General features: G+C 33.8%; 1 protein-coding gene across 1 annotated transcript in view; it reads left to right on the top strand.

Annotated features, from left to right (window-relative positions):
- The window catches only part of CDH8 (cadherin 8), a 253,081-nt gene that overhangs the window by 169,918 nt on the left and 66,340 nt on the right, over window positions 1-16,823 (top strand). The window contains exon 8 of the mRNA XM_033219852.1: window positions 7,536-7,657. Coding sequence (XP_033075743.1) covers window positions 7,536-7,657 — 122 coding nt within the window. The remainder of the gene's footprint in view (window positions 1-7,535; window positions 7,658-16,823) is intronic.

The following is a 16,823-nucleotide window of genomic DNA, read 5'->3' as shown; positions in this document are numbered from 1 at the left end:
CTGAAGCTAGAGACCCACACTCATTGCAGCATCCTTGCAAATACTGAAGAAAATCATTCCTCCCGCCGCTCCAGCAAGATTGATAAGTCAGCGCCAACAAGGTCCCAATATGTTCTCTAAATGGAATGCTTTCTAGTCCACCTTCCTCAACTCCAACTGTGAATGTTTAAGGTCCACCTTCTTTAAACCCTCCAACCTAGTTCAGCTCTCTCTGTGATGTACAGCACTAAAACGGTCTGCTTGTCTTCATATCTCTCAATCTAGCATATAATTCAACACTCTTTGATTATTCTCTGCTACTATACTATAAGTTCTGAGAGAACAGAGTCGTTATCTCTCTTTGCTTTTTCTTATATTCAAGGCACATAGAAGAGTACTTATATATCACTATACATATTAAATAATCAAAATTAGGGCAGAGATAAAGCTATCAAGAAAATGAATGAATTAATAAAAATAATATATTATTTAAGGTTTTGGGTTAGATTACATTAATTCGTTTGAATGTTTTGAGATATTCATTGATCATTCACTGGATCACTGTGGTCCTAGATCACTGTGGGGGAGACAGGAGGGCTCAAGAATCAACGAGTTACAATTTAAAACACATAATTTTGATATGAATATTGTATGGTAGTACAAACTCAAAAGCTGTTTTATGATAAATTTGATACTGGCCAAAAAAATTACCAGCTGGAGAAATTTATCTGAAAGTGACAGGAGGGGTGGGAAGGGCCCTGGCAAAAGCAAGACCAAGGAACATACTAATAGGCTGTAATAATTAATATATCAAGGAACAATTTTATGATTATATGACTTTAGATAAATGAATGTGATATGTTTTCTCTCATTCTGTTGGTGTCTTTTTACTTTTTTGATAGTTTCCTTTAAAACACAAATATTTTTAATTTTGGTGAAGCACAATATATTTATTTTTTATTTCTTGTTATTTTATTTTAGTGTCAAATCTCTAATAACATGTAAGATGTGAAATCCTACAGGATAAAGATTTTTTTCAAAAAAAAAATCACTGTTTACTTCCTACTTCCTGATTATAAAATCAGTTAAATTCCTCACAGAAAAGTTGGAAAGTAGAGAAATGTATTTGTATACAAACATACACCCAAAAGTATGTAATATTTGTAACAAATATTTGTAACTTTAGTGGCTCTTCCAGGGCTTACCATATACATTTTACTTGGAAGAATACGCTTCAGATGTATATCATCTTAATTCAAATGAAATATAAAAATGCTATTCCTGTATAGTTCTATTGCCCTCCCCTCCTATTTTGTGGTATCACTGATGTACATCTTATACATATACGGTATAAACCCTAAAATTGTATTGCTGTAATTGCTACTTTATATAATATTGTGTTTTAAAAAGAATTTTAGAGGAGTGAAAGTATATATTCATAGCTTTTGTTTTAGTAATCTTTTTATTCATCATTTATGTTCTCTTCATTTGTTCCTGTCAATTTGAGTTACAACCTAAATTCATTTTCTTAGCCGAGTACACTTTCATACCCGTAACTCACCTTCTTTTTGCTATGATTGGCAAATATATTACATTTTGATATGTTACAAGCTCAGCAATACTATTATGTACTATAATATAAATAGATACACAGTTTTATGCAATTACATTTAAAATAAGGAGGAGTAATGTGGATTTCTACAGTCTTTTATAAGGGCATAATTATCTTTACCGTTTTTCTTTCTCTTTATTTTTTTCATTTGGATTTGAATTATTGTCTAGGATCCTTTGTTTTCAGCTGAAGAATTTCTTATCACTTGTAAGTGTTGTGGGGATTCTAAGATTTTGCTTATCTGGTGATGATTCTATTTTACCTTCATTTATGAAAAATAGTTGTGATGGATATAGGATTCTTGGCTGACAGTTATGTTTCATTGAACACTTTGAATATGTTATCTTACTGTTTTCTCACTTCCTTTATTTCAGATGAGAAGTTAGCTGCCATTTTTATTGGAGTTCCCTGGTGATGAGTTTTTGTTTGTTTGTTTGTTTACCTCCCGCTGGTCTCAAAATGTTCTTGTTTTTGGCTTTTATCATTTTAAGTATGATATGTCTGCGAGTCTCTTTGTGATTATCCTACTTAGAGTTTGTTAGGGATGCTTTAGGATATATAGGCTAGTGTTTCTCATAAATTTGGGAAGTTTACAGGAATTGTTTGTTCATTTTTTTTCTCCATTCTCTGTCTCCTTTTCTTCTCTCAATTCCTATTACGCATATATAACACTTAATGGTGTCCTATATTTCACTGAGGCTCTGCTCATTTTTATTTTTTTTTAAATGCTGTTCTTTGGTTAGTAAAATCTCTGCTGATCTTCACGTTCACTAATTCTTTATTCTGCCAATTTAAATCTGCTTTTGAGTCTCTCTAGTGAATTTTAAAATTTTGGTTATGGTAATTTCCTACTGCAGAATTTCCATTTGCTTCCTTTCTAATAATTTCTGCCTTTTTAGTGATATTCTCTACTTGATGTTATGTTGTTATGGTATCTTCATTTACATATTTAATTATGCCTTCTTTTAATATATGTTAATGACTACTTTGAACTCTGTTAAATCTGGCATATGGTCACTCTCACATATGATTTCTTTTGCCTGATTTTTCTCTCACCTATGGGTCATAATTTATTGTTTGTTTATTTTCATGTCTTGTAACTTTTTTTGGAAACTAGATTATTTTCAATAATACAATGTAGCAATTCTAGTTACCAGTGTTCCCCTGGAGTTTGGAATTATTATTTACTCACTTGTTTGTGACTTGCTAAATTGTTTTAGTAAAACCTTTTTCCCCCAGTGGTGTAAAGTATGTGATCTTTCTTCTCCAGAGGAATAGTGTTGGATATTTACATAAACACCTGGAAATACAGTGGTTTTGGCAGGACTCTCTTTGATTGTCTCTGTCCCTGACCTCATCCAGCTATTAAGGTTGTTTAATTGCCAGCCAACTGTTCAATTGTTTTCAAAAGTGTCCTAGGTCATAATTTGTTCCACGGTAAGATCCATTCAAATTTGGGCTCTGGTGAAGAAATGAATCCCTAGATAAATGTTTGAGATTTGTTATTTTTCCTAGAAGGCTAATTTCAACTGACTCTATCTGCATTCTCTCTCGCAACTAGCCTATCTCTCCAGTGAATCTACCAGATCTACCAACACTCTCTCATTTGTCTGTCATAGCAACCTTTAGTGTTTGAGTTTACCCTTAGGCTTGAACTTCACATTCCTTTGTATATGAAGGAACTTTCTGCTTCATGGCCTGCTTTTCTCTTTCACTCCCAAGCAAAATCTTTGAGCCATGGCTTTTTGAAACTCTTTTCTTTTTTTTTTTTTTTGAGACGGAGTCTGGCTCTGCCGCCCAGGCTGGAGTGCAGTGGCCGGATCTCAGCTCACTGCAAGCTCCGCCTCCCGGGTTCACGCCATTCTCCTGCCTCAGCCTCCCGAGTAGCTGGGACTACAGGCGCCCGCCACCTCGCCCGGCTAATTTTTTTGTATTTTTTTAGTAGAGACGGGGTTTCACCGTGTTAGCCAGGATGGTCTGGATCTCCTGACCTCGTGATCCGCCCGTCTCGGCCTCCCAAAGTGCTGGGATTACAGGCTTGAGCCACCGCGCCCGGCCGAAACTCTTTTCTTTAGGAGTGAAGTGCTTTGTGGAGAGAAGGAGGCAGTGACCTCAGTCTTTTTGTCTCACCTGCTGTATCCCTTAGGACTTTTTCCATAGACTATAATTATTTTTTAAAAACTTTCACCAGTTTTCTGGAGACTGGGTTTGTGAGTTCCTCAGGCTATCATGTAATAAGTCTTAAAAAACAACAAGAAAATAAACAAACAAAATTGAACCATGTGTTAAAAAGACTTTCTGGAAGAGATGTGATTTATGCTAAATTTTGAGGGATAGCTAGAGAAATTCTAACCACCTGGAAATAGCTTTTCAGTGCAGAGTAAACAGTTTAGGTTTTTTTTTTGTTTAATTTTTCTAAAGAAATAGATACAATATGAAAAGGAAACATCTAGAAATATCTACAACACAACTAAATAAGAACAAATTAATTTAATACACTTGCATAATTGTTAAATAAATGTAAAAAATAGTTGAATTTGTACATCATGATATTATTTACAGCTATAAAAAGTGGGTTCCAAATTTAGTTCTGAGTTTCTCACAGAACTATAAAGAACTACAAACTAAAGAAGAAAATACTAATTATTTACAAAGAGTTCTTTGACCATTATACTAAAACATTAGTTGCTTGTAGAGGTGCTGGGACACATGAAATAAGGTAATTGAAAAAACATTCTATGTCATTCATGATTTTCTAACAGTGTTAAGTAATAGCTCCCTAATCCCACATTGTTCCTAAAAAAAATTAGTTGGTATTTTGCACTGGGCCCCAGGAATAGATAAATACTACTTTGTCCCATATGCGATGTATGAGAAAAGCTACTTTAATGTTGAAAATTGCCTCCAATAAGAAGCTGATGGAGTTTGTTCATCCTTTATGCCTGAGTTTTGCCACCTGTCGGTCACCTAGGTCTAAGAGATAATTGCAATTTATTGCAACTATGAGGCCAAATTAAAAAGAAAAGAGAAAACTAAGAATGGACTTCAACAATTTTTTAACCAAAAGAGTGGGAAGAAAATGTGTATATGCATGTTTGCTTGTAGTGTGTAGATATGAGTGTGTGTTTGTGTGTGTGTGCGCGCGTGCATGCATGTAACATTAAAGATAAGGAAAGCAAAGATAATATCATACATAGTTGACTTGGCTTAGTCAACCATTGTCAGTGTATCTGAATCCATAAGATTAGCAATTTTTTCACTTCAGAAGGAGCAAAATAATGTTTAAGGAATATGGTAGCTTTTACTTATACTTTCAGTTTTCTAAGACTGTGCCCCTATTATTCACTGTCTAATTTGTACATGCAGTTTATTAAGCCTGTGCTAATCACTATTTATTAATTGAATAATTAGCGAGATTAAAGTAAAAATATCTAGTAGAAGTTTCTTTAATTATTTACATACACAAAAATTGGTCTAGGATGTAGAACGGAAAGAATGAGTGTTATAGAGTTAAAAGGAATAACCAGCAATTCTTGGAATTGAAACAGAGAATTACAAGAGGAAATTAATCAATTAACGGGACTCCAGTTGGGTGAAATAGGACCATGAGCAAAATTCTGGAAGTTAAATTGCACAGTTTCATAGGGAGGGTTGCAGATTATGAGTGCAATTCTGAAACTATTATTGATGGTACAACCCCTTAGACATTTGGTATTTCATATTTGGGCCAAAACCTCAAATATTGATCAAACTTCAGGTGAGTATTTGTATGAAATTTATTAACATTCTTGAGGAGATAGTAATAATTAGTAACCTTCATACACACACATACACACACACAGGCACAAACACACACGTATATGTATTTTTTTTGACTTCATCAGTATTATGCTATGAAAGTGGCTTATGTCTGGAAGAGCAAAATCACATTTTGAAGTCAATGCTTAACTTAGTAATCTTGGTAAAATTATATAATATTTTAAGTGTCAGGTTTACATCTTACGTATGGGGATCCCATTAGCTACTTCATAGATTTTTTTGTGCAGATTGAATGAAATATGATTATGCGAAATATTTTGCATCATGAATAGTAAACATTCAATATACATGGTGCTGTTGATGTGGAAAATTGCAAAAGGCAAAGGCTAGAATACCTTTGAATGTGTGTCCAATACTGTATGAGACACTTTAAATTTTTTCTCACATAACATTTGTAATAATTCTATAACCAAAGTTCCTGAGTTTCAGTTTTTTTAGGAAAAAAATTGAGTTTAAATTACTTGCTCAGAGTCACACAAGTAGTAGAAGGGACAGCTGGGGCTCCAAATGCACATGTTTAACACAAAATGCTATGCTGCTTTTTACTCTCCAAGAACTGCTACTTAGCTAATGGTCAGACTGGGAAATGGAAGTAAATATTTAAATATATAACCATACCTTACTTAAATTATAAACTTCGTAGAGTTTTGTTGAATAGATAAAGGATAAAATATGAGTTCCTTGTCTTAGAGTCATATGTTAAACTTCTATTTAGATTCTTCCTTCTATCAAAACTAGGAAAGTGCATGTTTCCTCCCTGAATGAAGAATAAACAAGTTCATTATATATATACATATATATATACGTGTATATATATATATATATATATATATATATATATATATATCCAGTGAGCTATTTCAGGCCATTACCTTGATTTTTGGGAAGTGAAGTCAAGTTCCCTTAATTCCTCGGGATAGTAATCAGCCACTTGTAGTTAACCAAATTAGAATATTGGAGAGTTGTCATGGCACTCAACTACATTCAAATCTTGTAGCAGAGCCAGCAGGGCAAACCAACTGTAAATCTGTAGCATAGCTATAGCTATTTGGTGTATGCTTTAGGAGTACTTTTGTCTTTAACCAAAAAAACGAGTATTTTAGAGCTCCAAATGTAATCAATTGTCAAAAAGAGGAGTTTGATATATCAAATGCAGGTCTGTTTGTCAATATTCAAAGCCAAATTTTTTCCCCTCTCGACTTGCTTATAAATATTCAGTACCACAGAAACACAAATAAATAATTGGCCATCTCCAGTGCATTCTGTATAATTTATAACAGATCAAAAGATTATTACACAGTACAGTCAAAGTCAAACTATATTTCATTTATTGCAAGTGAAAATCGTAACATGGCCCAAGTCAGCAATGTATTAATGGACTAGATCTCCTTCTATGTGTATGTGTGTATATATAATTTTTAAAAATAAGGATTTGGGGATTAAGGATTTTGTATTGAGTTCTCTGCTATTGGAATTGACCTGGAAAGATTAGAAGATTATTGTTCATTTACATTGACAAAAATCTTCATGAAAATGACAATATTAAAATGACTTGGGATCATCTTATCCAAAAATATTCCAGGGTCAATTTTAATGAAAAATGCAATTCATAAAATATATGATACTTCATCTTTAATCTTATCTCTTTTATCATTGTTAAGGACCACTTCTCAACAAGTGATTTGGTTCTGGCCTTTTGCTAAGTTTTAAGTGTTCATCTCTATTATACAGCCAGTCAAGCAAGTAATAGCTTAAAATGGGTTATGCTCTACTCAAGAAAAAAAAGAGATACATTTTTGTTGTATACAACACTTTTCTTTTAAAGAATGTATTTTATCACTAAAATAAAGCTTGCTTTATCAAAGAAACCTCTTTTAATTTATTCAGATATGGTCTTTATCAAGCTAAACTCCAGCAAATGGTGTTTGAAATAACAATTTATGCTTTTTTTAAAGCAGTCAAGCACTTGCTATTTTTCTTACTTGGTCAGACTCTATAATCACCATGTTGAAAACATCCTAATTAAGGGAAGTTGGAAACAGACCCACATGCTTTCAAGAGAAAGTTGAGTTGCACGTTAAAATGAAATACCCTCAATGCTGATGTTATTTTTTCCTTCCCATAGGGAACCACAGTCAGATATCACGAGTACCTGTTGCTATTAAAGTGCTGGATGTCAATGACAACGCCCCTGAATTCGCATCCGAATATGAGGCATTTTTATGTGAAAATGGAAAACCCGGCCAAGTAAATATCTCCATGTTGTTAATGCTGAATATGTTTGTATACAACTGTCTCATATTTGATTAACCTGCATTATATTGTGCATTTGCATCATTTATGATCTGCAAAGTCTCAGGCAAGAAACACATCCAAATGGGAACAGAGAGGGAATTTTTTTTTCTCCATCAGATGTTATTTCTCTTCCTACTTATGACCAAATTGGCTCCTAAAGTGGAACAACCTGCTGTGCCACGAACCCAGAGCCAAATCACTGTCTTAAAATATCTTGGGATATGGATGATAGCAGGGGATGTCTTAGAGTGATGGGGGCTGAATTTTTACTTTCAAATGACAAGAAGCAAGGTAAAACCTCATGGAGAGGATACATTTGTTTCATAGCAAACATATGAATAACAAATAACAGTGAAACCCAAGAAGACCAGTGGTTTATAGAAAGTTGTAGGAAGTGAATATTGAAATCTGTATATATGTATATACATTTAGATCAACATAAGATGAACAACATGCGTTTTAGATGTGTGTATTAGTAGAACATTTTTTGTGCCTCATATAGCATAGATGGGGAAATGAAAACTGAAAAAAGAAACAAAGAAAGCGAGAGAGAGGGAGAAGGAAAGGGAGAGGGAGAGGGAACCGGAATGGGAGTGGGAGGGAGGGAGGCAGAGAGAAAAAGAGGGAGGAAGAAAGCGAGGAAAAGAGTTAAACAAAATGAACAGAAACAAATATCTGCTATACTCTGAATGTCAAAATGGAAATAGCCTATGTAAAGTTCTGCAAAACCATAAATGTAACAGATTTATTTGAACAAGGTACCAAAGTACTGTATGTTTAAGAAATTTATCATTTTTCAACTTCCTAATTTATTTCTGGATGGTGACATTTTAATTTAAATAAACAGCAGCTGACGGTATGACACTGGAGTTGTTAATCCAACTATTCTTGTGCCTCATGTGGGTGTTAGGAATTATACTTACTATTTGCTAAGCAGCTTACCTGACAAGAGTCAGATTTTTTTCCCCTAAAGAAAGGACTAGTACTGTAGCTGTATGCTTTTATTATAAACGATCAATTTCTTACCCTCCTATAAGACATTGGGCATTTCCCCATAGACTACTCCCATGTATCTGGAGGATTAGCATCGTTTCCATCTACCAGAATAAGACATCCCCCCGCCCACACACATACACACATTAAAGCTAAAATTCTAATAATAAAACTGATTAACTTTTAAACATCTAGACAAGATCTCATCAAAGCATTCAGCTTTAGTAGAGATATATGTTTATTTTTATAACATTCTAACATTAGCTTAAATGTTTCCTAATTTTATTATGTGGAATTACCCCCGTCAATCACACGTTTTGAGCATCTTCATTTGTGATCCTTTGAGAAGGGAGTGCATATGTGTTTTTGTATACACATATATCAATAAATATCATTTACCTAAATTGGTAGATTGGGTTGTCAGAGAGAGTTTGATCAAAATACGTCAGGTTGTTTCAAGGATATGGTTGTTGTGTGGACCAGATCATTGCTGAGATAATGTAGCCAAATCACAGACTGATAAGCTAGACTTTTTCAATCACATAGAGTCTGTAAAATACTTCAGAATTTAAATAAAACTCCATTGATCATGCAGACCTTATCACGTAAGTTCAAGGAGTCAATGATATTGATATTTCAAAAACTCAACATTGGCTTCACTTGTGTTATTGACAAGCATGCTTCTTGGATCTTTGGGAATTTGTAGGTTTGCCCTGTGGATTTTGACTGTTTTCAAAGTTTTAATGATTTCTCAGTCATTCTTCTTAACTTCAGAAAAAAATGCATTGTTTTCTCATCTTTCCTATGCAAAACCAAAATAAAAAATTGATTCTTTGTTTTATGATTTTTGCAAATCACAATGAATGACTCTTTGTCTGAAGAACCGCTTATGTTTTGTGTATGTGTGCTACACCATCTTATCCTCTAATGATCTGTTTAGGCATATTTATTAGAGTTCATTAGCTACATGAAAGGATCAGATCTTTGATGGCTTAGCAACATTTTTGGACATACGGCTGACTGATGTACATGCTGTTGTTGAAACAACTTTCTTGAACTCTTTGAATCCTTTGTGCTAGTCAGAATTCAGGTGTTACTCCTTACGTCACTTCTAAGTCACGTCTAATGCTCAATGATCTAATTTTTATATTTAACATTTACCAAAATTTGTATTTGTTATTCACACAAATGTTTACTTATAGAAGTTCAACAAAGATATACTTTCAATCATCTCTCATAATACCACACAAATGACTGACTCACTATGGAACTAAAATATTCCTTAGCAGATGATCACATGCTCATGAAAAATAAATGTCAAAAACCGAATGACCCATTAAATTCTTAGTTTTCTCAATATTCTTAAACAATTTATGTCTGCTTTACAACAGCCTCAGAAAAACTGCAGGTGACATTCAAATGCCTTGTTTGGCTGGAAGGTGCAGATTTAAGGCTAAACTCAGGGGATCAGCTTCTTGGGAGATGGTGTAGCTGGAAATTATTAGCAATAATCAAGGAAGGATAAGCCATTAACAAAAATCCAGGCTGTATAAACTGTCTGGACTGAGAGGACCTATGTAAACAGGTTTTCGAAAGGGCTCATAAAATGAAAATGAGTATCAACATGAGCATAGAGAATTCTGTTGTGCTTTATATTTTTTCCACTGAATTGAACTCATCTAAACACAGTCAGAATGAAAAAGAAGAAGAAAAAGAGGGAGGTTACTTTCTCTTGTCTAGGCAGTTATCTCCAGTTCATAATACATCTGAGCTAAAATAGGTCTAGATTCACTTTGAAAGTAGAATTGGAAATCATATGTGCTCCTTCCACCTTCTCATGATTCTGAAGTTAAAGGTGACCTTCCCTTGAATTTGTTCTCTCAAAAGTGTAATCACAACCTCAATAGGGAGTAATGGTTCACAGTCCATTACACAAAATCCACCTGAATCACGTTTGATTAGAATCCTTTTAAATAATCCCTCTGTTGCATAATTAAATGTTAATATATGTTATCATTGCTAATTATCTATATTTTTTGAAAAATCTGATAGTTTCAGGTAATTTGTTTTAAGTCAAAAGACTTAAGATGGTATACACCTTTCGACTCTAATTCAGTGGTGACATGATATAGTCATTTGCAGATTACTTGGCTCCCAGTTTAACAGGAAGGTTAAATAGGATGTTCTCTACTTACTCCTCTCTAATGTCCATGGCAAAAATGGGAATGTGTGTTGAGATTCCAAAATCAGAAAGCCAAATATATGTCTGACAGTTTGTGTGTCTGATGGGGTGATGGGTTTCTGTCAGTCAGTAAATACTCGCTGAACATGAACTATGTTCCAGGACTGGGCTAGGTACTGAAAATATAGCAGTATACCACACCCCCAAAATCAGCCTTTTTTTTTTTTTTTACCTTCATGGAATTTTCTCTCTGGCAAACATTTAATTAAAATTATAAATGATAGAATTGCAGAAAATGTTTCAAATCTTCTGGACAGGTGGGATGCTGAAGGGAGAAGGGGAAATGGAGCTATCTCAATGAAAAGACCTCTTAATATAGGACAGGTTTCACCAGAGACAGAAAACATCTATCAAGTACTGAAAAGGAGACAGCTGGGGATAAACCAGAGTCTTTCTGAAGAGAATGGTAATCTGGCTGGACGAGTGGAGGAACAGGTAACAAATGTGGAGAAATCAGTATCTTCCTTCAATACACTTGACAACCTCACACTCAGAAACAAACGCGAAGGAAAAATATAGAACTTCAGTGACCAGTGTTGGCCAGAGGACCTTCCATAACTGTGTTCTAACTCTTACCTCCTTACTAGGATCTTCCTTGGATTTTATTTCAGATATTAACCTCTTGGTTACCATATACAGAATTAGGGTGATTTTCTGTGGATAATCTGTCAGTGCAGGGACTGAATTGAGTATTTTCTTCTGAGGCATGAAGCAAGGTGTTTTGCTCAGTCTCAGAAAATATTCATTGTTTGAGAGGTGATGGGCAGTTTCAGTTATTCTTCAAGAAAGAATTTCTGTAACTGTAAATAAATCTAGTGGAGTATAATTTGAGCTTCGTCACTATCATACAAGTTACTTTTTGGTGTCAAGTCATTATATCTGAGTTAAAAAAGAGAAACAAAAATATTTTGGTTTCCCTTCTTTAATCTCATCTTTCTGTCTCTGACCAACATTGCAGAAATATAAAGTTTGTTTATTATGGGAGTATCAAAGTTCAAATAAAAAGAGAGTCACTCATGCTTCTGGATGACATATATCTAGCCAGTGCTTGACACGTAACAGATATTCACAAAATCTTAGAATCATGGTTCTAAATAATTTCATTCAGCAATGACAGATACTTCAAAAAGTAATTTCTTAGATATTATCATGGAAACACTTGTTCCACTCATAAACACACAGTATGCATGCTAACCTCTTCAGATGAAAAATTCCTCATTTATTTATTGAACAATATTTATTTCCCATCTGCAAGATGCTAATTGTTGTAATACAATCTGAAGAAACAATGTGAAAGGGTCAAAAATTATTTTTTCTTAGGAATTTAGTGAAGAAGAGATTCTGTGAAAAGAATAGAATGAATAAATAAAATAATTTAAAATTTTAAAAACTGGCTTGAAATCAATATTCAAGCAACTAGACAGAGAGGAACAATGAAAACTCAGGGATCTACTTTATGTAGTATTGTCAAATAAAGTTACTTTTGAAATGAGTGTTGTTTATGGTGAAACTGGAAAAAAAAGAGAAGGAGCTGGGCATGAAGGCAGTCTTCTAGCCAACAGAATAGGCATGTGCAAATATCCTGAAGGGTCACTGACCCTTCAGACTGGAAGGGTCATTGAGTGGAAGATGCTTGTGACTAGCCTGTAATAAGCAAAAATGAAATTGAACATAAAGGGTTTTATGCTTGAATAAAATACACATATGCACACACATGATTAAGCAGGAAGCACAGTTAGGAAGCTGTAACTGCGAAAGATAAGGGTAGCCAGGTCTAAGGTGGTGGCTATGGAGATGCAAGTAATTGAGAAAGCTTATTGCTTACATAAGTGAAAAGTGTACATACACATCTAATGTATACTCAGCATTCCTTCTCTGGGAGCTTGGTGTTAGCACCACATTTTATAGATACAAAAGCTGAGGCTGAAAAAGACTATGAGTTTTACTTAAGACTTACCATGAAAAGTGGCAAAAATTAATTTTAAAGTCTGCTCTTAAAAGTGCCAGAGTCCCTGAGATTTCTAGGATGTCACAATGCTCTCCAAGGAAGCAGCACTTTGAAATTCTATGTCTGTGTGACACACCTCTTATAAAATAATCATGAGAACTTAAGTCTGATCAAGAGTGAGCATTTTTTCCAAAGAAAACAATACATTCCTGTGACAAATGACGTTCTTACTCAAAAGCATTTCATCAAACCTTAAATGAAAAGAAATAAAGCTTAATAAGAGAAGTAAAGATAATTATCCCTTGATAAACACTAGCAATGAATGGGTTTGGTACTTTTTTTGGTCTAGTTTCTGTGAGTCTTTTTCTAATAAATGTGAAACAATAAAATGAAATTACAGCACTTTATAACATTCATGAAATAATAAATATAGGAGATTTAATTTTAGCTTTCCTGCCAGCAGGCATCTTTCATAATCTATCTGCATACACAAGAGGGAGACAGGATTGATTTTAAAACAGATGAAACTGATAGCCTCCACAAAATGCATGAAATACCATTTTCACTTTATTTTGGGTGGAGTAAGGTGATGGTAAATTAATGGAATGCATAAAACAACATTTGAAGAAACCACATGTAGCAAAACACATTTCAAGGAGTCATTAACAAAAGTATGATTTTTGGAGCACAAGTTTGGCAGAAAAGAAAAGCAAAAGTGAATATATATATATATATATATATATATATATATATATTTGAAGGGTTTGGACTTGAACAATCTAAATGTGAATCAGATCTTTCCTATTTACTAGTTTTGTGATGCTGAACCATAATCTCTGTTAGTTTAAACCCTAAGATCTTCAGAATAACTAGATAGATATTGGTATATATATATGCAAATACATACTAAATAAATACTTGTAATTTTCAGTGGTATTTATTTGAACCAGTCTTGTGGTTTAAAAAGCAAAATAACACTTTATTCCTATTATATTTGTTGGGTTTTATTGTTATTGTTATATGTTTATGAGACGGCTTAAAGCAACACACTATACATGATTCCTAAATTGGTCAATATAATAGACAAATCTATTGCTCTAATATTGGAATAACTATTCCTCTGATAATTTACAAGTACTTTATTTGTCAAGGGCGAAAGAAGGACCCATACTTCACTCCTCCCCATGTGAATCTGTGGGTTAAATTTTTTAAAAAATTCACTGGAATCATCATATAGCAACACATTCTATCTCAATCTTTCAAAGACTCACTTGCAGTTCTGTAGGTATTGACTGGGTCTCTTGCATGGTTACAAATTTCACGTTTTATTCTGGCCCCTAATTTAATTGAGATTGATTATCTACAGAGAAAATGGTATAAAAGATTGTTTAAAGTCTTGGGCTATTGCAGACTGATATATTTTCATCATATTTTCAACCTACAGAATATTGGATAATTAGGATGGGAGCCAGGTAGGAAACCTAGATACACTTGTTTCCATTTGCACATAAAAGCCATGATGATGAGCAGGTTTTTTAAAGAGAGTCAAATTGACTCTAGGTGGTAAGAGATTTTAAGCCTAGGCTTTGTGTTTGTGACGATTTATAAATTGGATACAATCTGGTGCCAGAGGATCTGAGATAATATTGGGAAGACAGAGAAGCTAATGCTAACAGTGCTGTTACCATTAAGCTATGTAGACACACACCTTCACACAGAGGCTTTTGAAAAAGTCTTCCAATCTTTTAAAAACTCAAATGGAGTTTTAGAGGATAGCATTATTCAGATTGAGTTTTTCATAGAAACTTGTGCTGTAGCATGCCAATATATGATGTGGTTTGATTTGTGTGTGTGTGCGCGCGTGTGAGTGTGTATTACCTAATAAGATTGGGAGACATTAAATTAGACAAAATTAAACATGATCTTCTGTTTGTTTTGTTTTACTACAAGTTTCTCTTGCATTTAGAAATACATATGAATCCCCAAGAAAATTATATGGTATTTTGAGTTTGCCAAGGATAGTAGACTATAAAATCTTTCAAATTTCCTTCAGAGAAAATTATAAATTTGTGGAAGATGGGACCCAGTTGGAAAAATCTTGCTCTGGGAAGATAAACAATGGAACATATTTTCAATATGGGAATTACTATTTATAAGCTTAAGGAGGTATCAGGAGATATTACCACAAAGTAATAGAGTAAGGATGAAGAAGAGATAAGATTGAAAAGGGAGTTGATTCTTCTAAGCTATGTGGTAAACTGTGAATTTTATCCTACTAATGAAAATGAACTATAGATTTTTAAATCAGGGTAAGAGATGGAGTGGTTTGTATTTAATATTGATAATTTCATTAGCATACAAAATACACATCCGATATACAGAGTCCACCAAAAGAATGCAAGAGGCAGAAAAAAACTGGAAAATCCAAACTTTGTCTAGATACGTTCTTCTGGAATCCTAACGTTGTATTGCTTGGCTTCAATTTAGTTTCAATAAAGGTAAAGTGAATGAAAAATCCAACACTGAAAAAAATGTTGGAAGTTCTACAATGCATTTATGAAGGCAGAGTCCCAAATTCTGCCCAGAGGACTGAGGACTTCATTTAGTGTGTCAATAAGATTAGAATCTCATCTACTTCCTTCTGCCATATTTCCTGTAGGTCAGACCTGCAAGCTACATGCTCTAAATGGCCACCTAATAAATTTTAAGGCAAAGATGTTTCAGGCCAAAAACACAAACAAACAAAAATGATGAGCTCGGAAAACATGTGGAATGGGTAGGGAATAAAAATCTTGGTAGTGACTGGAATGCCATGTAAATTATCAAAAATATCCAGACAATATATTTTGATTAGATGTGAACTGTGAATATATCTGTACTACATTATACAGTTTTGAAATAATTAGGTTATTGTGTCGATTTTGATAAAATTTCTTAATTACCTATATTCCCCCCTTTCAATTAATAATCATCATTGTTATAACTTGATTTGTCTTGCATGCCTAATTTCTATTTTTAAGCACCGTTCTTTAAGGCTCTTAATGTATTTTGTTTTGCTTTATTCAGTTATGGACATCATTGATAATTTGATAAAGGCTATAACCTTTCCCCTCCTAAATGTGCATACGTAAATAATTTCATACTATTTCAAGTTGAGGAATGACAGCCATATAAAGCTCTTTCATGGATCATTCCTTTCTTTCCCAAGTTGAAAACCACTCTAAGAGATAGATGTTAATATTTCAGGAAAGTTAATATGATCACTAGAAATAAAGTGGCAATAATAATAGCATTAATAGAAAGCCAAACATTATGCTGTTCCTTCTTCCTTGGCTGTAACTTCCCTTCCTTTCCTTCACCCCCTATCACCTTACAATTCACATTATTATAGAAGGATTTCAAGAAAAGGGAAACTAAGTTTTACCTGAGAAAGTGACAGTGTGCTTCAATTGAAGATGCCACCCTGTTTATTATTGCTGGATCTTTCTAGAGAGAGACAAATATTCGAGAAACCTTGTAAAACATTCCAAAAGTTACAACCGAATAGGATTTTCTCACCTTGTCCATACATAGAAAGAACTATTTCTTTTAAATGTCCACTTGGGTGTGCATTTGACTGGTCAGAATCAATCAAGAACCTTCAGGCTGCTAAAGCAAAGCAAGCAAGGATGGATGGGACACGCTTACACATACTCCAAAGTATTGAAGGTCTAAGCCCCAATTTAATAGAAATACATATATAGAAGTTATAAATATCTACAAGTTTTGAAGCAGCCTGACATATTGAGGACAACGGATGCAGAGAATTTGTAACTAGGCTTATCTGGGATCAGACATTTTATACACACACCCACAGATACACACACATGTACATACACACGTATGTGTGTATATATACCTATGTAATATATACTCTATATAATTTGAATATATAT

This window comes from Trachypithecus francoisi, unplaced genomic scaffold (assembly GCF_009764315.1).
Source record: "Trachypithecus francoisi isolate TF-2019V2 unplaced genomic scaffold, Tfra_2.0 Lachesis_group10, whole genome shotgun sequence".
In the NCBI taxonomy this organism is placed as follows: domain Eukaryota; kingdom Metazoa; phylum Chordata; class Mammalia; order Primates; family Cercopithecidae; genus Trachypithecus; species Trachypithecus francoisi.
This window is presented reverse-complemented; position numbering and strand designations above follow the sequence as displayed.